The following is a 22,476-nucleotide window of genomic DNA, read 5'->3' on the forward strand; positions in this document are numbered from 1 at the left end:
TAACCAGATTGCGACATTATTTTGGCACAGTGAGTTTAGGCACTGTTCTCTGACCCCAAGAGCCCTTGACATCAGCATGGCTCCCTCCTCTGAGGAGGTTGTGGTTCTTTCTGGAGCAGCTCTTGGAAACTTGGGTGCAGCTTCCTCTGAGGGACTTGTGGGAGAACCTTTGAGGAAAATGGGTCTTGTGGGTGGCCAGTGTAATGAAAATATTTTGTTGTCCTTCCTTGAAAAGTTTGTTAAAATCACTGGGGAAAGGGAGCAAATGTTACTAGCAAGACTGACAAGGTTCGTTCACCCCAAGGTGAGGAGCAGAAGGCTGCTGAAAGTCCTACAAGAAGCCCAGCTCAAGGAGCTAAAGCACTCCCGAATTCACGGGCTCAGGGGCTTTGCCAAATGTGGGAATCATTTTTCTCTTCGTCCCTGTCACCTTTGTGACAGCTATACAGAATTTTTCCTTCCTTTTAATAACTTGTCTTGTGCCAAATTTTCACTTTTCTTTTATAGGAACCGATAAAAGTTCAGCAGCTGAACTGACGAAACTTTGAATTGCCACCACAATTGCTTCTATTGTCGGTTTATTAATGTTTGGGGTTTGTTTGTGTCTTCATCACACGTGAACTGTGGGAAAAACAAATATTCATCAGAGCATTTTTATGCAGAGTTAAATTTGATTTCTGCCAAGTTTTGTTTTGTCCACTGCCCAAGGGATGCTCAAGGGGTCTCCATGCCTCTCACTCTGGGGGATGACTGAGAGGGGCTTGGGGGAGTTGTCCCTGTCCCTGTCACCCCAGGGCATTCCCCAGGGGGTGTCCCTGTCCCTGTCACCCCAGGGCATTCCCCAGGGGGTGTCCCTGTCACCCCAGGGCATTCCCCAGGGGGTCTCCATCCTTCTCACTCTTGGGGATGCTCGGGGGTCTCTGTCCCCCTTGCTCTGGGGGATGCTCGGGGGGTCTCCATCCCTCTCGCCTCAGGGAATGCCTGTGCAGGGCTGGGGATCAGGGCCTCTGTGTCCCTCTCACGGCTGAGGGTGCTCAGGGGGTGGGGGGGCTCTCCGACCATCTCATGCCTGGGGAGACCAGGGTAGGTCTCTGTCCCTCTCACCCCTGGTGTGACCCCACCTCAACATCATCAGGATGAGAGGGAGAGAGACACCCCCCAAAGCCCCGCCAGCATCTCCCAGGAATCCCGAGGGGAGAGCTACAGAGACCCTCACGGGGCACTGAATGGGTGAGAGGGACAGAGACCATCCCCACCCGCTGATCATTCCCAGACAAGAGAGGGTTGGAGACCCCTCCCAGGACTCCCCAGGTAGGAGAGGGACAGAGACAACCCAGGGCCATCCGTCCTCCTCTCTGATGGCATGGATCGGGAGGTTGCTGTCCTCTTCTTGTGCAGTGGAGCCAGGGTTGTCTCTGCCCTCTACCCCTTTAGGAGGCCCTCAGGTGTCTCCACCCTCCTTACCTCTGGGGAGAGCCATGCTCATCCCCTTTGAGGGAGGCTGGGGTGCCTCCATCCTCCTCCCATTTAGGGATCCTGGAGCGTCACTGTCCTTAACTTTGGGGGATGAGGTCTCCATCTTCCTTTGCTATGGGGGGGCTGGAGTGGTCTCCATCCTCCTTACCTTTGGGGGAACTGTAGTGGTCTCTGTCCTCCTCTGCTATGGGGGAGGGCTGGGTGGGTCTCTGTCCTCCTTGCCCCAGGGCGGGGCTGGCTTGGTCACCGACATCATCCTCTATGGGAAGACATGGGGATCCCTGTCATCCTCCTTTTTAGGGGGGCCGGAGTTGTCTCCATCATCCTCCTACTTTGGGGCGCCAAGGCACGCCTGCCCTCCTTACCTTTGGGGGGACACTGGGTGGTCTCCGTTCTCCTTACCTTTGGGGGGGCTGTGGATGGTCTCTGTCCTCCTTGCCCCAGGGAGGACAGAGACCATCCTCCACTGCCATCTTCCCCTTTAGGGGAGCCAGGGGGTCTCCATCCTCCTTACCTTTGGGAGAACCATAATGGTCCCTGTCCTCCTCTGCTATGGGAGGTCCAGGGGAGCCTTCATCCTCCTCCCCAAATGGGGGGGACCAGGCTGGCTCCCATCCTCCTCCCCTTTGGGGGGAGCTGGTGTGGTCTCTGACCTCATCCCCTATGGGGAGGCCACAGGGTCTCCATTGAGGGGTGGGAGTTGTCTCCATCCTCCTCCCGTCTGGAGGGCCCAGGGCGTCCCCATTCCCCTTACCTTTTGGAGGAAGTGGGTGGTCTCCATTCTGCTTGCCTTTGCGGGGAGCTGGGGGTGGTCTCCAACCTTTTCACCCCACAGAATGTTCTCGGGGGGGTCTGCATCCTCCATACCTTTGGGGGAACCACGGTGGTGTCCATTCTCCACTCTGGGGGGTCTGAGGATCGCTGTCCTTCTTCCTAAAGACCAGCCCCGGGGGGGGGGGGGTGTCTCCATCATCCTCTGTGTCCCCCTCCCCTGTGTGTGGGGGCATGGGGCATGTCTCCGTGTCCACTCTCCAGGTGTTCCTCTCCATCCCACATTGGGATGTCCGGCTCGTGGGCGTGTCTTGGGGTGGGGGAGGGGCCAGGAGTGGGGGCGGGGAGGGGAGGGGAGGGGTGGGGAAGGGGCCGCGGGCAAAGCGCGGGTTTGGGTCGGGTTAGGGTGAGATTGGGGCTGAGAGGCCGCTGGGGCTGGGCTTAGAGCTGGAACTGGGGTCAGAGCTCAGTGTGGGATTTGGGTTAGGGCTGGGGCTGGGGCTGGAGCTGTGATTGGGGTTGGCTCTAATCATGTTACGGGGATTGGGCTGGGGCTGGAGCTGGGGCTGGGATTGGGATTGGGGTCAGCTCTAATCATGTTACGGGGATTGGGCTGGGGCTGGAGCTGGGGCTGGGATTGGGGTTAGCTCTAATCATGTTACAGGGATTGGGCTGGGGCTGGAGCTGGGGCTGGGATTGGGGTTGGCTCTAATCATGTTACAGGGATTGGGCTGGGGCTGGAGCTGGGGCTGGGATTGGGATTAGCTCTAATCATGTTACGGGGATTGGGCTGGGGCTGGAACTGTGATTGGGGTTAGCTCTAATCATGTTACGGGGATTGGGCTGGGGCTGGAGCTGGGGCTGGGATTGGGATTGGGGTCAGCTCTAATCATGTTACGGGGATTGGGCTGGGGCTGGAGCTGGGGCTGGGATTGGGGTTAGCTCTAATCATGTTACGGGGATTGGGCTGGGGCTGGAGCTGGGGCTGGGATTGGGGTTGGCTCTAATCATGTTACGGGGATTGGGCTGGGGCTGGGGCTGGGGCTGGGATTGGGATTAGCTCTAATCATGTTACGGGGATTGGGCTGGGGCTGGAGCTGGGGCTGGGACTGGGGTCAGCTCTAATCATGTTACAGGGATTGGGCTGGGGCTAGGTTTGGATTTAGAGCTGAATGTGGGACCGGAGTGTGGGCTGGAGCTGGGGTCCAGGCTGGAGTTAGGGCTAAATTTGGCAGTGGGGTTGGTGTTGGAGTTAGAGTTGGATTTTGGACTGGCTTTAGGTTAGGGCTGAATGTGTGGGATTTGGGTTAAGGCTGAAGGATGGGGCGAGGGCTGGAACTGCAGCTGGGATTGCAAGCAGCGCAAAATGTCGGATTTGCTTTGTGGATGAGGATTTAGGAAGGGGCTGAAATTGGGGCTGGGGTTGGAGTTAGGGCTGAGATTTGGATTAGAGCTGGGATTGAGGTTGAGGCTAAAGGTGGGACAGGTTTTAGTCCAGGGGCTGGGATTGGATCTGGAACTGGGATGATATTAAATACAGGACTGTGAGTGTGGGTAAACATAGTGTGAGACTGGGATCACAATCAGGGTTACTTTTGAGACTGAGCTCGCACTGAGCGGGACCGGTGCGATAGCACTGCAGGATGTGCCTGGCATTGTCCCAGCCCTCCACAGCCACCTCCAAACATGGGGGCCAGCTGGGTGATCCAAGATCCAGGCGCTGCCCCACAATACCATGCGAGCATTCCACAAAGGCAGCCCTGAATGTGACCCTTGGGATCAGCCTTCAATCCCTGTGGGAGCTGCTACAGAGATGACGAGAGATTTCCCCCCTCTGCTTCCTATGGAAAGGTGAACCCCAGCTGCTCTTTTCTTCTGGTACCTCCTCTTCTCCTCAGCTGAGGATGTCAAACTCCCCAGGAGCAGAGAAAACCCCATTCCACGTTTCCTTGTGTATCTGCAGCCTGGAACATCCGCTCAGAACAAAGCACTTTCTGAAAGCCCTGCTGAATGACATCAGGAGGAGGTTTGTGAGCAAGGGAGGAAAATGTGTTTTGATAGGAAATAAAAGTTTCCAAATTATTTCTTTCTGTCGCCTTCATTTTCAGTCAGTTCCGGTCTGGTTTTCAGAGTGCCACCTTCTCAGCTGATGGTATTTTTGTTCTCCTTTGTTTTCTGCCTCTCTTTGCCTGCTCTGTTTCTCTCACAGTGTGTCTCTTGACCCAGGGCAGCTCCCACCAAAGACCCTCCCAATTTAATTCCCAATGCAGGAGCTACAACAACCATGGATGAAGTTCTGAAGGCTGGCAGTGAAATATTGTTGTAAGATCTCGCTCCACTTGGCTTTCGGCCCCTTCTTAAGAGCTTTGCCATCAAGAGCAGGAACATCTTTTCCCTGCTGGGAACTGGAGTTCCAGACCCTTGCAGTGTGTGTCACGGATCCCAGAGGGGCATTCCTAAGGCTCCCAGGGTGCTGCTCCTGCCAGGCCTGCCAAGGAGCTGTGCAGGGCCAGGGGACAAGGTCCAGCAGCTGTGTGGGCTCCCAGAGCACACAGCAAAGGTTTCTTTGCTGGACATTTCCCAGCACATTCCTAGCTGAAAGCAGAGGGAAGAAGGAAAGGGAAGTGTGCTGTTTTGCATTGGAGCCACCCATGGAAGTGATTTTTTTCTGAGAGGAGCTGCTGAGAGCTTCCTCTCTGCCGAGCAAAACCAATTGCTGGCTGGCTTTGAGAATAGGCATGTTAATAAGCCAATTAAAAGCTATATCTGCCTCTGTGAGATTCACATTTTAAGACGGACAAACTCTGTGAATTCTCTCTTTTTCTTCTGGCCTTGAACAGCAGTGGGCCAGGCTGGGCCTCAGCGGCTGCCGGGCACAGGGAGGGGAGGCCATTGGCAGCTGAATCCTGGCCTGGCTGCTGACATCCTGGTCCTCCCCTGACGGAGAAGGAAGACTTGCACACGCGATGATGATCAACAAGTCTCAAACTTTATTGATAGGCACGCATATTTATATTGGTGTTAATGAGGCTAATACATATTGCAAAAGGCGAGCTCATTATTGGTTAGTTACTTATCAGCCAGCTACACCTACTTCTGCATTCTTGTAGTAATACTGTTACAACTTTTCTGCTTTTCTTCATATTTCTAACTAAAGATCTTCCTCCCTATCCTGCTGTTGCACCAAGGGCAGAGTGTCCTTGCCTTATACGGAAACTGACTGCTGACTCCTATACTTGTCTCCTTCTCGCTTAACCAAGGGTATTATGTCTAAATGGCCTCTCTCAGCTAGCCAACTGTCCACAAAACTCTCCACACTCCCCGCAGTGCAGCCGCCCAAAAAAACCCAAAGGTGGCTCTGCAGCTTGAGCAGAAAACAGCCCCGGGGCTGGAATTGAACGCAGCAAGGGCCAGAGACCAGCCATGCGGCCAGAGCGGCTGCCATCATTCTGGCCGGGCTCCCCGAGACCCGACACAGCCCCCCCAGTACTGAAAATCCATCGCTGTGATTGCTTTGGGTGCCACCCGGCAGGGATCACGGGACCACCTGCGGGCACCAAGCGAGATATTAACTCTCTCAGTGCACAGATAAGACTTGCAGACCTTCAATCCTCTCTTGCGTGAGAGTCAGAATGAAGGCACGTAGAGGAACAATAGGAAGTCACTGTGAGAGACGGTCTGGAGTCCCCCTCATTTGCCTCACAACTGTCCCAAGGACAGACATCGGGACCCTGAGGACCCTGACCGGCCTGCTAGTGGTGGATGAATGCCAAATAATCCTGAGGCCCCTGAGCAGAGTTCTGGCCTGCCAAGCGATTGTTCGCAGCTGTGTCTACAGTGACTGCTTCTAGCAGGGCCTGCCAAGGGGGGCGGCTCACCCTACCTGCTTGCACCTGCTTGGCGACAATAGCCCTAGAATTTCCCCACCTCTCGGCCTGGTTGGACTTTTCTGGGGTAACCTTTGGTGGTCCCCATGGGAGCCCCTTCATCTGCTTTACAACCACCGTGACAGACGGACTGAGATGGGAGAAGCCTCTCCCTCAAGGACTGAGACATGAAACCCCTACAGGGAGAAGCTCCCCCTTCCCAAGGACTGAGACTGAAACCCCAAATGTCAGGGAGGTGTGTGGGAGAGCCAGCCTGAGCAGAGCAAGATGTTTGCCTGCAGGTAGGGCCATTGGAGCAAGAAGACAATGGTTCTCGCCTGCTGCTGAGAGCATGGACTGTCTGTACTCGTCTTCAATGCCTTCTTTGCCCCTCAGTAATTCCAATAGACTTATTCTTTATTGTATCTGTTCCCCCTCAGAGATTTCAAGACTTGTTCCCCCCTCAGTAATGGACTGTAATAGAACCTTGAGTTAACCAGGTTCCTTGAGATCTCCCCCGACGTGAATAGGCGAGTGCCGTCGCCTGGACTTCCGCTTTCTCTTTCTCCTTCTCTTTCCCTATTCTTTTCCTTTCCCCCCCAATTCCTTTAATGCATTTGCTGTGCTCATTCTATAAAGGTGCACTTGTTTTGATTGATACTGCAATCCCCTTTCCGTGTTGGTTTCTGCACTCTGAGATCAGTGAAAGGAACCACCACGACCCCCGTTCGTAGAGCGGATCGTGACAGTCAGCAGTGTCGGTAAAGAAAGAATCAAGCCCCAGATGAAAGGAGAATGAGGGGATGCCTCAGGTTTTGGGCTGAAATCCTCTTGTAAGGCTATGGAGAAGATATAATTGATACATCAGACTCTTTCCCTGTAACTCATTGAAAAGTGTGGGGGATGAAGTGTTCGAATCCTAGGTATGAACAGAGGCATCTGCTAAAGCAAGCAGATGTTGAAACAGCTGTGATAGCATGAGAAGTTTGAACAAAGAGAGTGAAGAGTGATGAAGACCCTTTGCCCCCAGGGAAAGAAGAAGACCTCTGTTCCCAGAGATGAAAATGATCTCAGAGACAGATAAAGAGAACCTTTGCTCTTGAACAGCTCATCTGTAAAAGAGTACCCAATAAGTTGACGTGGCCCATAAACACAGCTGTGGGAAAGCTGTGAAAGATGGGAGGGACTTCACGATTGCTGATTCCCATGTGGCTGCTATTCATGGAAATTCAAAGCCACGAGAGACCTGTTTTCTTGTGGAGAAGTCTCCATAAAATGACAAGAGGGACACCTGTCCCAGTGTGAACTGAAGAAAGACTTTGTTTGCAATTGTGGGCATGGGTTTTCAAAAGTTTCATTTCAGGGGAATTTTGGAATCCTGTGGGTGTGGTTATTAAAAAATGATCCGTTCTCTGCTGTGATTTACTGGAGGGGGTAGGCGGGGCTATGCAAATAACACAGTGCACGGTCCTGTCTGTGAAGCCCCATGATCCCCCCATGAATGGGTGTGGGGATGCCCCCTAATTTCAGGTCCTTCCCCAAAGCTCCAGGGGATAGCTCTGGGGCTCAATTCCCAACTTGGGTCTTCGGGACCCTCCATAAGTTTTGGGGACTCCCCCTAAAGTTTTGGGATCCCACCCCTAAAAACTCTTAGGACCCTCAAAATCCACCCAGGACTCCCAATTCACCCTTGCCAGGGGTCTCTGGAGACCCCGAACCTTCCCCTTCCCACCCTGAAGGGGTCTCTGGGGATCCCAAATTCCCCTCCCCCCTCCCCGGGGATGACTTTGGGGTGTCCGGCATGGACACCCCCCTTCAGGGCTCGGTACCTGCGGGAACCAGGGCGCGGGACCCAGGGGGGACATCCCGGGGCCACGGGGGGAGTCCCGGGGGATCACGGGGGTCTTTGGTGCTCAGTACCGGAGCGCAAAGCCCGGGCCAGGGGCTCCTGGTGAGTCTGGGATCTGGTGTTGATGCTTGGAGTGAGCCCGAGAGGTTTCCAGTAGCTCTGGGGGGGTTCCAGGTGCTCAGTACCAGAGCTTGGAGCCTCTTCTGGGCGTCCTTGGTGGGTTCCTGGTGCTCGGTCCTGGAGCCTGGAGCCTGGTCGGGGGGTTCTGGTGTCCAGTCCTGGAGCTCGCAGCTTGTGCTGGCCACTTGGTGAGGGAAAGATTTGGGGTCCTCGGAATGCCCTGGAGTGGGAAAGGGCCAGATTTAGGATCCTCACATGAGGAGAAGGGGAAATTTAGAGTCCCCAAAATCCCCTGGAAAAGCCGAGGGCGGAGCAGGGGGGGATTAGAATCCTCAGGTGAGGGAGGGTCAAATTTTGGGGTCCCCAAAGTCCCCTGAGATAGGAAGGGGGCCAGATTTAGGGTTCCCAGGTGAAAGGGGGGAGGCCACAATTTGTGCTGTCCCCAGGAGTGTCCCCAAATCTCCAACACCCCCTGGGGCAGCCAATGGGGAGTTGCCCCTTTCTCCCCCCCCCAGCTGGGGACATTCTGAGGTGTCACCCCCTTTTGTCCTCCCCCATCCTGACCCCACTATTGGTGCCACGGGAGTGCTGATCCTGTTAATAGCCTTTGCTCAGCTGGGGGAGGTGACACCATGGCCACCCGCCTGCTGCACACTGCCCTTGTCACCAGCTGCTCCTTGGACATCAGCCTGGCCCGGGCCATGCAGCCCGCCAGGGACCCCCAGAAGCGATACCTGGGGAGAGGGGTGTCCCCAAATGTCCCCAAGGCAGGGAGGGTGAGGGGAGAAACACAGGGCGGAGTGAGGGAACACGCCGAGATTGTCCCCAGCTGATTAAGGGACACCCCAGCATGTCCCCAAGGAGGGAGGGAGAAGGGGGACATGCTGGGAAGGTGAGGGCGGGCATCCCCAAATGTCCCCAAGGAAGAAGGGGACATGAGAAATACCAAGAGGGGAGTGGGGGGACGGACACATCCCAGGATTATAATCAACATGGATTTCTGGGATCCCTGATGAAGTTTTTTAAGGGTTTTGGAATCTTCAGTCCTGGCCATCAAGTGGGACATGTCACAGGGGATTCCCTTTGGGAAATTTTGGGGGGTTTTGGGGTGGTTTGATGTGGGACCCAAAATGGAGGGGGAAGGACCCAAAGTCAGAGGACAAAGGGTGTGTGTCGTGGGATGTCACAGAGTGTCACAGGTTTTCATGGCCTATCCCCTGCCTGTGCCAGGCTGGGCACAGATGCTCAGCGCCAGGAGCTGCCGCGGGAACATCCTGAGGGACACGGTGATGCCTTGAGGGACATGGGCCCTGCGGGACACAGGGACACCCTGAAGGACACAGCCCGGGACCTCAGAGAATTTGGGCCTGCTGGGGGCAGGGGACAGAGACATAGGAGGAGGCAGGGGGACAGATGGAAGGGGACGGGGACACAGAGGGGAGATGGGGACAGGGAGTCACGTTGGAGACAGAGACCCACGGGGCAGGACAGGGATGCACTGAGGGGTCACAGGGAGCCACAGCGGGGGATAGGGACATATGACGGGGAGGGGACACGATGGCAGCAGGACACTCATCAGGGGACAATGTTGCCACACCGGTGAGGACACTGCCCCCAGGACGCCTCCGGTGACACTGAGCGTGGGGGCCACATGACCCCGTGGGTGACACTGACCCTTGCCCTGTCCCCAGCCTGTCTCAAGGGGTGGTTGGGGTCCCCAGAGTGGGGGACCTGACACCCTGGTGGCTGTCACTCACTTCTGGGCCACTTGTCACCAGCTGAACAAGTTCCCCTCCTGCCCTGATAGGGGGGTGACATTTGGATAGGACACCTCAGTGGTGACAGTGGAGACAGGGTGGCAGGAGCTGCATTGGACAGCGCTTGGCCGTGGCTGAGATGACAGTACTTGTGGCACTGTGGAGGCACAGGTGGTGGCACTGATGATGTCCCAGTTCGTGTCCACATCCGTGTTCCCCACATCCTCATCCATGGCCATGTCTCACTTGGCCATGTCCCCCCCATGTCCCCATCCATGTCATTGTCCCCCACAGGTCCCCATCTATGCCTTAGTTCAACACCTTTATTTCTACCCCACTTTCGGGGCTTTCAAAGGGAAACCTTTTCATTTCAAGACCAAAACAAAAGGATTTATGAGTCCTTCCAGCAGAGCATCCACATGCGTGGGTGGGTGGGAAGAACCTTTATTGGAGAGGTTCCCACCCCACCGTCTCCATAATTGTGAGTTTTGCCCCAGTCCATCCCCATTGGGCTGTGGAAGATGCCCGTGGACCCGACAGAATTAAAAGGATGGAGTTATGTTGGAGACGAGCTCCAAGGCCACCCAGTGTTCCTTGATGACACCAGAAGATGCAAAAATTGAGATTTTTCTTGGGTCAGGCGTCAACAAATCCAGTCTCCACAACGGATTCCTGATGTTGGTCTGTGGATGTGTCCAGGTGCCCAGGGGGAGTCAGGAGGATGTGGAGCCCCCCAGGCAGGTGTCTTCCCAACATGGATCACCAGCACCATGGATCACCAGGTCTATGTTCACCGGGGGTCACTGGGGTTCATTCAGCAGGGATCCCATGGGGGATGGAGCTGGAGGAGTGCATGAAACTCTCCCTGCACGCGGGGCATTTGCAGGGCTTCCCTTAGTGGTGGCTCCGTTGGTGTCTGGTCAAGTTACTCCTCTGGGAGAAGGTCTTCCCACACTCTGGACACTGGAAGAGCCTCTCCCCGGTGTGGATACACTGGTGGGTCACGAGGGTGGAGTTGTGCTTGAAGGCCTTCCCGCAGTCAGGGCAGAGAAAGGGCCGCTCCTCCATGTGAATCCGCAGGTGCCTGAGAAGATGAGAGCTGGTCTGAAACCTCTTCTTGCATTGCTCACACTCATAGGGCCTCTCCCCGTGTGGCTCCTCAGGTGGTAGACCAGGTGGGAGCGCTGGCAGAAGCCTCTCCCACACTCCCCACACTCATAGGGACGCTCCCCGGTGTGGAGTCTCCTGTGGCAGATTAGGTGGGAGCTCCGGCTGAAGCTCTTCCCACACTCGGGACACACATAGGGCCTCTCCTGGGTGTGCATGTGCTGGTGGGTGATGAGGGCAGAGTTGTTCTTGAAGCCCTTCCCGCAGTCGGGGCAGCGGAAGGGCCTCTCCTCAGTGTGCGTGCGCTGGTGCCTGAGGAGATCAGAGCTGGTCTGGAACCTCTTCCTGCACTGATCACACTCATACGGCCTCTCCCCGGTGTGCCTCCTCAGGTGGACAATCAGGCAGAAGGTCCGGCTGAAGCTCTTCCCACACACCCCACACTCGTAGGGCCGTTCCCCGGTGTGGCTCCTCAGGTGGACAGCCAAGTTGGAGCTCTGGCTGAAGCTCTTCCCGCACTCCCCACACTCGTAGGGCCGTTCCCCGGTGTGGATTCTCATGTGGCAGATCAGGTCACATCTCCGGCTGAAGCTCTTCCCACATTTCGAGCACTTGTGGGGCTTCTCCCCATTATGAAGCGGCTCATGGACACCCAGCTCCAGGCTCTGGCTTCCTCCCCGTCCCAGGGTGGGTCTTTCCTCCTCAGATCCCCGCGCTCTGCGTTTGCAGCCCCTCCTCATGTGGGATCTCCGGGGCATTTCCTCCCCGCTGGATTCCTGCGCTGTGGAGCCGCTCAAAACGGCCTCTGCCATGAGATTCTGCTGTGGGGATTCATCCTCCCTGGTCTCCGGCCTCAGCTCCCTCCCTGGAGGAGGAAGGACAAGGACAGGATGGGATTTGCCTCCGTGCCACAGGGCAGGGCAAGGAGATCCCCGCAGTGCATCCCCTGCAGGACGGTGTCCCCAGTGGGGCTGTCCTGCAGCTGGGGACTGTGCTGGGCTGGGAGATGGAGCAGGAGAGAGGAGGAAAGGACCAGTGACTTCCTCCTCACCTGCCTGGTCCTCCCGGGCCATCTTCCTCTTCCTCATGGCCTTCTCCTCCTGCATCATGCCAAGGTTTGGAAATGGGAAATCCTGGTTTTGGGGGAAAACAGGGGCTGGGCGCGTTGGGTTTGATGGTCGCGCTGCCTGTCTTGGTTTGAAAAGACAGGTGTCTGCTAAGGAAGGCAGAGCCTCCCTTAAAATTGAAAATGTAAACCCCCTCCCTCCAAATTGTTATAATTTTGAAATTAAGGGGCTCTCGGGGAAAGATATGGAAATAGGAATTACCCTTCCTTACTAGGAAAAATAAAAGGAGCAATGCAGTAGTACCAAGAAAACACTGACAGCGTCAGAATCCAACCTGACAGCCTCTTGGCCGGGGAGTTTGTAGCAGTCCGATGAAATGGTGGCTGCAGTCCTCCTGGAGTGACAGCTGTGGTTCTCCTGAAGCAGTGGCCCTTTAGAAGGGTGTAGTTTTCCTCCAAAGCTCCAGTGGTGCTGTAGATAGGTCTGGTCTTCCTCTGGGAATCCAGTGGAGAAGAAAAGCTGCTCCTCTGGGAATCCAGTTGGAAAAGCCTGACTGTGGTGTTCCAAATCTCAGGTTATATCCAGTTGGGAATGCTTGGCTCCTCCCCATGGGTGGAGCATCTCACAATGGGATGATGGCATTTTTATCAGTCAGGCAGTGAGGCTCAATGGCCCATTAACAGCAGAAATCTCCCGAGAGAGGATGTGGTGGTGGAAGAGATAAAGAAAACTGCCCAATTAACAGAAGATAACTGCCCCACCTCCAGCAGATGGCAATAGAACACACACCCCCACCCACATCTTGCCTTTCCAACCTAAGACACTCTCCCGTGCTCTCAGGAGCCCAAAGTGGGATCCCAGCTGCTCCCTTTCAGCAGCAGTATGATCCCAGGAACCTCCAGTATGATCCCAGTCATGTACCAGCATTCCCAGTATGCTCCTAGGATAATCCCAGTTGCTGCCAATCCATCCCAGTATGGTCCCAGCTGCCTCCAGCTAGATCAACACAATCAGTCCCAGTATGATGCCATTTGCTGCCAGCATGCTCCCAGGTGCTTCACAGCAGCTCCCACTGACTCTCAGAATGATCCCAGCCATTCCCAGTATATCACATCAGCCGGAGACATGGTCTCAATTGGCCAGGCTGGTTCCTACTGTTATGAATGAAGTCAAAATTCATAAGAAAATAAATGATATAGTGAATGTAATATAGTTATAAATGTGGGAATAATATAAATAAGTTAGTTACAAGTTTTAGAAAGTTATGTTTTAACACAAGGGAGCTTGTCCAGGCAGGTTTTCAGAAGCTAAGAAAAGCAACTCACAAGATTGGGGAACGGGCTGACACACACACACACACCACATAATGGGACTACATTTACATGTAAAGTAAAAAAAGCAGCACAGAGTTTTGGAGGTTTTAGGTGGGTAAAGAATTACGCCATCAGCAGCTCACCTGGTTGCTGACGGCCGGAGGGGGGGAAACAACGTCTGATGAAAATCCATTCTGGCTCGTAATCTGCTTCTGGGAGGTCCCTTAAATGTGTAAGAGATTTCCAGTAAGAGACTGTTTGACTTGTATATCTCCCCAGGCATGAGTTCTGTGTACTGCGAGAGCAGTTTTTTAGTTCTGTCTAGCGCAAGAAAAGGAGTCGATGAATTATTCCCAAGACATCGAGAGCTGGACCATCTTTCATCAGATAGCATTATCCTGGACCGGAGAAGTCTTCGGGACTCACTAGACTAAGAAAAGGACAAAGGACATCCTGGCCCGCAGCACGAAAAAGAGTATAAGAACTGAACTCAAACTCATATTGGTGTGCCTCTCCAGTGTGAGGCAGCAGGGGCCCAGAACTGTGCAGCGCGTCACCCAGAGCCTAGTCCCCGGCTAGACTCTGTCTGATTCGTGGCTGACCCAGATTTTGTCATTCGATCGCAAAAGAAATTTTATACTTTGTTATTTTATAATAATTTGGCTCTCGCAAATTATTGATTCGATTTGATTGGCAATTTCATACATAACACTACTCACTTCCAAAATGATCCTACTATGATCCTAGGGACAGCCCAGTCACTCCCAGGGATGCCACTCCTGGGCTCCCCCAGCCCTCTCTGCGTTCCCCCCTCCCGCATCGCCCGACAGGAGCCCCAAGGGCTGGCAGTGCCCAGCCAGGGTGCCCAGCAAGCCCCAGTGTGGATCTGCAGCCCCCAGTTTTCCCAGTTTGCCTCTCCTTCTGCCCGTGCCGAGCTGTCCCGGCTCCATCCCCGCTCCTGCCGCGGCTGCGAGGGCTCCGGGAACGGGGCTGGAGGAATGGGGATGGTGGAGCGGGGATGGAGAAGCAGCGGGACAAGGGCTGCAGGGATTAAGAGAAGGGGCAGGAGGACACGTGCAGGAGGAGCGGGAGGAAGAGCTGGGATAGAGGAGGAGGAGGAGGAGGAGCAGGAAGTGAAAGCAGGGGGACCACGCGGTCCAAGCCCTTGCCGTGTCCGCAGCACTCTCGCCTCCTGAGGCATTGCCCCCAACATGTTGCAGGTGACCACGGAGGGGGAGCTCATCCAAATATCCTGGGGGCTCCGTGGGAGGGCATTTGGGCTGAGGCACAGGGGGGAGAGAAAGGGGAGATTTTTAGAGCTCGAGGGACTGCAAAGCTCAGCCGCAAATGGCCTTTGCGGAGATTTTGGGGGTGTCCCAGGAGGTTGTTTTTTCGCGGGGGAGGGCAGGAGAGGGGAGAACATTGGGACACCGAAGTGTGCAGCCCAGAGAGAGAGGAGACCCCCAGGATTCAGCCCGGAGAGGGGAACAGCCAGGCGAGGGGGAAGCCCTGGAGCTGCCCGCAGCCTGGAGCAGAGTCAGGGGAAACGGGAGCGCTGGGAGCCCAAGAGCCCCGGCAGCGCTGAGTGGGAGCCCAGAGAGGGGGAGCCAGGGAGCCCCTGGGGTTGTAGGGAACCCCCAGCAGCAGAGAGAAGGGGGAGCCCCAGAAGGCCAAGGTGGGAAGAACAGAGAGGGGGGACTCCAGACTGCAAAAATTTAGTTGGAAAAAACCCTCAAAAATACCATCACTAAGCCTTCCAAGACTTGAGTGTCTCATGATTATTCCAAAAAAGAGCTTCCCATGAGTTCCCCCTCTCTGGTCTCTCCCCTTTGGACTTCTGGGAGTCCTGCGTGGATTGAGGGTTCTCCTCTCTGGGGTCCCCACCCTCTCCAGGCTGTCTTGGGTCCCAGGAATCCCTGGGGTCCCCCCTCTCTGCTCTTCCCACCTTGGCCTTCTGGGGCTCCCCCTTCTCTCTGCTGCTGGGGGTTCCCTACAACCCCAGGGGCTCCCTGGCTCCCCCTCTCTGGGCTCCCACTCAGCGCTGCCGGGGCTCTTGGGCTCCCAGCGCTCCCGTTTCCCCTGACTCTGCTCCAGGCTGCGGGCAGCTCCAGGGCTTCCCCCTCGCCTGGCTGTTCCCCTCTCCGGGCTGAATCCTGGGGGTCTCCTCTCTCTGGGCTGCACACTTCGGTGTCCCAGTGTTTCACCCTCTCCTGCCCTCCCCCGCGAAAAAAACAACCTCCCGGGACACCCCCAAAATCTCCCCAAAGGCCATTTGCGGCTTAGCTTTGCGGTCCCTCAAGCTCCAAAAATCCACTCGAACCCCTAAAAGTACCCTCCCAGGGAGCCACCAGGATATTTGGATGAGCTCCCCCTCTGCGGTCACTTGCAACATGTTGGGGGCAATGCCTCAGGAGGCGAGAGTGCTGCGGACACGGCAAGGGCTTGGACCGCGTGGTCCCCCTGCTTTCACTTCCTGCTCCGCTTCCTCCTCTTCCTCTATCCCAGCTCTTCCTCCCACTCCTCCTGCATGTGTCCTCCTGGCCCTTCTCTTAATCCCTGCAGCCCTTGTCCCGCTGCTTCTCCATCCCCACTCCACCATCCCCATTCCTCCTGCCCCGTTCCCGGAGCCCTCGCAGCCGCGGCAGGAGCGGGGATGGAGCCGGGACAGCTCGGCACGGGCAGAAGGAGAGGCAAACTGGGAAAACTGGGGGCTGCAGATCCACACTGGGGCTTGCTGGGCACCCTGGCTGGGCACTGCCAGCCCTTGGGGCTCCTGTCGGGCGATGCGGGGAGGGGGGAACGCAGAGAGGGCTGGGGGAGCCCAGGAGTGGCATCCCTGGGAGTGACTGGGCTGTCCTGAGATCACAGTGGGATCATTTTGGAAGTGAGTAGGAACCTGCCGGGCCAGTTGAGACCATGTCTCCGGCTGATGTGATATACTGGTGTTATGAATGGAATTGCAAATCAAATCGAATCAATAATTTGCAAGAGCAAAATTATGAAAAAAAAAAAAAAAAAATATTTTTTTTTGCGATCGAATGACAAAATCTGGGTCAGCCACGAATTGGACAGAGTCTAGCCCGGGAATCGACCCTGGGTGACACGCTGCACAGCTCTGAGCCCTGGTTGCCTCAGAGTGCAGCGGCACCACGCTGCGTTTTTGAGTTCAGTTCTTATACTCTTTTTCTTGCTGCGGGCCAGGATGTTCTTTGTCCTTTTCTTAATCAAGTAAGTCCAAAAAGATTCTCTGGTCCAGGATAATGCTCTCAGAGGAAGGATGGTCCAGCTCTCGATGTCTTGAGAATAATTCATCGACTTCTTGTCTTGTGCTAGACAGAACTCAAAAGAACCGTATTTGCAATACACAAAACTCTATGTCTGGGGAGATATACAAGTCAAACAGTCTCCTACTGGAAATCTCTTACATGTTAAGAGATTTCCCAGAAACAGATTACAAGCCGGAATGGATTTTCCTTTTCAGTATTGTACCCCTCCCTGCGTTCGTCCACAGGCAGGTGTGTTGCTGATGGTGTAATTCTTTACTCAACTAAAAACCTTGAAACTCTGTGCTGATTTTTTTACTTTACATGTAAATGTAGTCTTTCTGTGTGGTATGTGTGTGTCGGCTGGTTTCCCAATCTTGCAGACTGCTTTTCCTTGGCTTCCTTAAAACATGCCCAGACAAGATTCCTCATGGTAAAATTCAACTTCTTAATTCCTGTAAATATTTCTAACTTATTTATATCATACTTCGCACTTATAAATATATTACATTCCCTATAACATTTATTATTTTATCAATTTTTATTCTATTCATAACACTGGGAATGGCTGGGATCATTCTGAGAGTCAGTGGGAGCTGCTGTGAAGCACCTGGGAGCATGCTGGCAGCAAATGGCATCATACTGGGACTGATTGTGTTGATCTAGCTGGAGGCAGCTGGGACCATACTGGGATGGATTGGCAGTAACTGGGATTATCCTAGGAGCATACTGGGAATGCTGGTACATGACTGGGATCATACTGGAGGTTCCTGGGATCATACTGCTGCTGAAAGGGAGCAGCTGGGATCCCACCTTGGGCTCCTGAGAGCAAAGGAGAGTGTCTTAGGTTGGAAAGGCAAGATGTGGGTGGGGGTGTGTGTTCTATTGCCATCTGTTGGAGGTGGGGCAGTTATCTTCTGTTAATTGGGCAGTTTTCTTTATCTCTTCCACCACCAATCCTCTCTCGGGGAGATTTCTGCTGTTAATGGGCCATTGAGCCTCACTGCCTGACTGATAAAAATGCCATCATCCCATTGTGAGATGCTCCACCCATGGGGAGGAGCCAAGCATTCCTAACTGGATATAACCTGACATTTGGAACACCACAGTCAGGCTTTTCCCACTGGATTCCCAGAGGAGCAGCTTTTCTTCTCCACTGGATTCCCAGAGGAAGACCAGACCTATCTACAGCACCACTGGAGCTTTGGAGGAAAACTACACCCTTCTAAAGGGCCACTGCTTCAAGAGAACCACAGCTGTCACTCCAGGAGGACTGCAGCCACCATTTCATCGGAGTGCTACAAACACCCTGGCCAAGAGGCTGTCAGGTTGGATTCTGACGCTGTCAGTGTTTTCTTGGTACTACTGCATTGCTCCTTTTATTTTTCCTAGTAAGGAAGGGTAATTCCTATTTCCATATCTTTCCCCGAGAGCCCCTTAATTTCAAAATAATAACAATTTGGAGGGAGGGGGTTTACATTTTCAATTTTAAGGGAGGCTCTGCCTTCCTTAGCAGACACCTGTCTTTTCAAACCAAGACAGGCAGCGCGACCATCAAACCCAACGCGCCCAGCCCCTGTTTTCCCCCAAAACCAGGATTTCCCATTCCCAAACCTTGGCCCGATGCAGGAGGAGAAGGCCACGAGGAAGAGGAAGATGGCCTGGGAGGACCAGGCAGGTGAGGAAAAAGAAGTCACTGGTCCTTTCCTCCTCTCTCCTGCTCCATCTCCCAGCCCAGCACAGTCCCCAGCTGCAGAACAACCCTGCTGCCGACACTGTGTTGTTGCGGATGCGCTGGGGGGATCTCCTTGCCCTGCCCTGTGGCACGGAGGCAAATCCCATCCTGTCCTTCTCCTTCCTCCCCCAGACAAGGAGCTGAGGCCGGAGACCAGGGAGGACAAATCCCCACAGCAGAATCTCATGGCAGAGGCCGTTTTGAATGGCTCCACAGCGCAGGAATCCAGCGGGGAGGAAATGCCCCGGAGATCCTGCACGAGGAGGGGCTGCAAACGCAGATCACGGAGATCCGAGGTGGAAAGACCCACCCAGGGCCAGGCAGGAGGCCGGAGCTCAGAGCTGGGCGTCCATGAGCAGCTCCAGGATGGGGAGAAGCCCCACAAGTGCTCAGAATGTGGGAAGAGCTTCCGCCGGAGATCTGACCTGATCTGCCACATGAGAATCCACACAGGGGAACAGCCATACAAGTGTGGGGAGTGTGGGAAGAGCTTCAGGACGAGCTCTGAACTGACCAGACACCGGAGAAGTCACACAGGAGAACGGCCTTATGAGTGTGCCGAGTGTGGGAAGAGCTTCTGCGAGCGTTCCGACCTGATCAAACACCTGAGGAGCCACATGGGGGAACGGCCTTACATGTGTGGGGAGTGTGGGAAGAGCTTTATCCAGAGCTCCCACCTGTTGGTCCACATGCGGAGTCACAATGGGGAGAGGCCTTACAAGTGTGGGCAGTGTGGGAAGAGCTTCCGCCACAGCTCCAGCCTGATTGACCACCTGAGAAGCCACACCGGGGAGAGGCCCTATGAGTGTGAGCAGTGCAGGAAGAGATTTCTGAGCCGCGCCCATCTCCTCAAGCACCAGCGGATTCACTCCGAGGAGAGGCTCTTCTGCTGCGCTGCCTGTGGGAAGAGCTTCAAGCACAACTCCAACCTCATCAGGCATCATCGCATCCACGCCGGGGAGAGGCCCTACGAGTGTCCCGAGTGTGGGAAGAGCTTCTCCCAGAGGGGTAACTTGACCAGACACCAACGGAGCCACCACTAAGGGAAGCCCTGCGAGTGCCCCCAGTGCAGGAAGAGCTCTGTGTGCTGCTCCAGCTCCATCCCCCACCGGACGTTCTGTCTGGAATATCCCCAGTAACTTGTGAGGGGCAGAGCCCCGGTGATCCATTGTGCCAGTGATCTGTGTTTGGAAGACACCTGCCTGGGGGTTCCACATCCTCCTGGCTCCCCGAGGTCACCTGAACTCATCCACAGCCCAACATCAAAAATCTATTGTGAAAAGCTGATTTGTCGATTTCTCACCCCAGAAAAATCTCCATTTTTGCATCTTCTGGTGTCATCAGGCAATACTGGATAGCCTTGGAGGTCTTCTCCAACATAAATCCATCGTTTTGATTCCCTCTGGTCCACGGGAATCTTCAACAGCCCAATGGGGATGGACTGGGGCAAAACCCACAATTTTGGAGACAGTTGGGTGGAAACCCATCCAAAAAAGGTTCTTCCCTTCCACCCAAGCACATGAATACTCTGCTGGCTGGGACGCATCAATTATTCTGTTTATCCTTGAATTGAAAAGGTTTCTGTTGATCCCTCTGAGAGCCCTGAAACTGGGGTTAAAATAAAGGCATTGGACTAAGGCATGGATGGGGGCATGTGGGGGACAATGACATGTGTAGGGCTGTGGGGGGACAGGGACATGGGGGGACATGGACATGGGAAACACAGACATGGACGGGTAAATGTGGGGACACATGGGGACACAGTCCTGGGTAAGGACATGAGGGGTCATGGACATGGATGGGAACATGGGAAACATGAATGGGGACATCAACTGGGACAGCATCAGTGCCACCACAGTGCCACCAGCACCTTCATCTTGGCCATGTCCCTGATGCAGTTCTTGTCACCTCGTCCACACTGTCGCCACCACGGTGTCCCAGCCAAATGTCACAACCCACCAGGGCAGGACGGGGACCTTGTTCATCTGGTGACAAGTGGCCCGGAAGGGAGTGACAGGCACCAGGGTGTGCCAGGGCCATTGCACTCAGGGGACACCAACCACCCCTGAGGACAGACTGGGGACAGGGTAAGACTCAGTGTGGGAGTCACTTGGCCCTATGCTGGGTGTCCCTGGAGGCGCCCTGGTGGCAGTGTCCCCACACTTGTGGTGACATTGTCCCCTAATGCGTGTACTGGTGGCACAAATTAGGGGACAATGTTTGTCCCTATACCCCCCTCTGTTTGTCCCTATACCCTGCCGTGGCTCCCTGTCACCCCTCTGTGTTTCCCTGGCTGCCCCATGTGTTCCTGTCACCCCTCTGTGAGTCCCTGTCCCCATCTCCCCCATTGTGTCCCTGATGTTGGAGACAGGCACGCGACAGAACACACCGAGGTTCTTGCAACAACAGCCAACTTTTATTGAGTGCTTTTCTGAGTTAGTTTTGAAGGTCTCTGCAATTAGTCGAAATTGGCTGAACTAGAGTCCACCCGGCCAACCAGCCAATAGCTAGCTGTGTCTCCAGAGACCCAAACCTGCTCCCCAATGGTCCAGACTGGTCCAGTTATATAGTGGAGCTACTTATATAATTAGTTATATCATTAGTTCTATTTCATTTCTAATTTTAGGATTATTTCTAACTTTGAGGTCTTCAAGCCAGCTGTTAGGCACCGCAGTTCCCCCTTTTTGTTTTTAAATACAAAAGCATTATCTGCCATCCTCTGCAGGGCTTGCAGACAGGATGACAACAAGTTCTCTCCTGGATGGTACGCCTCAAAGTTTTTCGTAGATTAAAAAATTGTGCATTGTCAATTTCTTTTAACAGGGCTCCATCTAATCTCTGTGTGATGTCAGCAACGTAGGCAGAGTCAGTTACACTATTTAAAGGAATGTGGGGAAAATGTTGAAAGGCCATGGCTACAGCACGTACCTCCACCTGCTGAGGTGATTCATTCTCACAACCTTCCAATGTTTTCATTTTTGCTTTCAGTGTTTTAATTTTCCTCTCTCCACATTACAGTGGCTTTTCCCATTTGCCCAGAACCAACAGTAAATACTGTAACACCTTTCAGGGGTGTGCAGCTCTTCAGTGGTTTTAGGGATAGTTCAGTGGTCCCACTCAACTGCAGCACGTTATGACTTGGTAGATGGTAAGTAATCTGTCCCGAGAAATTTTGCAAGGCACATTGTAAAGCTGTGCTGTTGGCAAAGCACCATTCAAATTGTTCTTGCGGCACAGATATAATAAATCTGGAAGGATCTCTTGCATTTAATTGTAAACATTTCTGATGGCATTTGATGATTAATTGTGCAATCATCTCAAAGATGATAGGTGCTGTCTTTTTAGGTTGGTGAAGTAGGAACATCCACTCTGAAACAAGCAAAGGGTCAGACCACTGAGTATCCAACTGTCCAATAACCCCAATAGGATAAAAATTGACTATGCAAAAAAATAGAGCAATGCACACCTCTGGGCATATCTGCTGGATTTGTTTGTGATAGCCTGCTTTATGCTTTATTATTTCAAGAGTGATTTTTGCCTCTGGGGTTAATTTTCTGGGAGAACTGAGATCAGGAACATCTTTTAGCATGTTAAATAAGGGTGCCAATTCCGAGGTGGTCAGTCATGGATAGAGTCTGAGCCCTTGTGGCCACAATGAAGGTCGAGTGTTGGCAGAGATGATAGTGATGTCTTCCCCGTGTCAATCATCCCACTGACCTTGATTTGTGAGGGGTTTGCCCAAGGCATTGTGATAGTACACACCATATTAGGTCTTTGATCTCTGTCTTAGCTTGAAAGATTTAGCTGGGGCTGTGTATCCTATTTGCTGTCTGTTATCTTCCGTTAATTGGGGAGGTTTCTTGATCTCTTCCACAAAACAATCTGTCCTTGGAGAAGATATCTTCTGTTATTAGCCCATTGAGTCTCACTGATAAAATTACATCACCCTATTGTGAAATGCTCTGCCCAGAGGGAGGAGCCGAGTTACAGAGGGTCCAAAGCCAACTGGACTCCCCCAGAGAAGGAAACCTTGGCCGCCTATGAAGGAGTTCAAGCTGCCTCAGAGGTGGCTGGCACGGAAGCACAACTCTTCCTGCTACCCCAAGGACCGGTCCTGGCGTGGATGTTTAAAGGAAAAGTTCCCACTACCCA

The 22,476-nt window shown here is 53.9% G+C and overlaps 1 protein-coding gene and 1 pseudogene across 1 annotated transcript; one reads left to right on the top strand and one right to left on the bottom strand.

Annotated features, from left to right (window-relative positions):
* LOC119696514 overlaps positions 1 to 22,476 on the bottom strand; it is a 72,730-nt pseudogene that overhangs the window by 27,325 nt on the left and 22,929 nt on the right.
* Positions 18,465 to 19,947, top strand: LOC119696503 (zinc finger protein 239-like). Its single transcript, XM_038126251.1, has one exon. It carries the CDS (start codon positions 18,510 to 18,512, stop codon positions 19,365 to 19,367), a length of 858 nt encoding a protein of 285 aa, XP_037982179.1. The 5' UTR covers positions 18,465 to 18,509; the 3' UTR covers positions 19,368 to 19,947.

The sequence above is a fragment of the Motacilla alba genome, unplaced genomic scaffold (genome assembly GCF_015832195.1).
Source record: "Motacilla alba alba isolate MOTALB_02 unplaced genomic scaffold, Motacilla_alba_V1.0_pri HiC_scaffold_31, whole genome shotgun sequence".
Lineage (NCBI taxonomy): Eukaryota > Metazoa > Chordata > Aves > Passeriformes > Motacillidae > Motacilla > Motacilla alba.

Excerpts from the sequence above, each read along its gene's own strand:
- LOC119696503 (XM_038126251.1), top strand. The coding sequence starts at position 18,510 with ATGGCAGAGGCCGTTTTGAATGGCTCCACAGCGCAGGAATCCAGCGGG.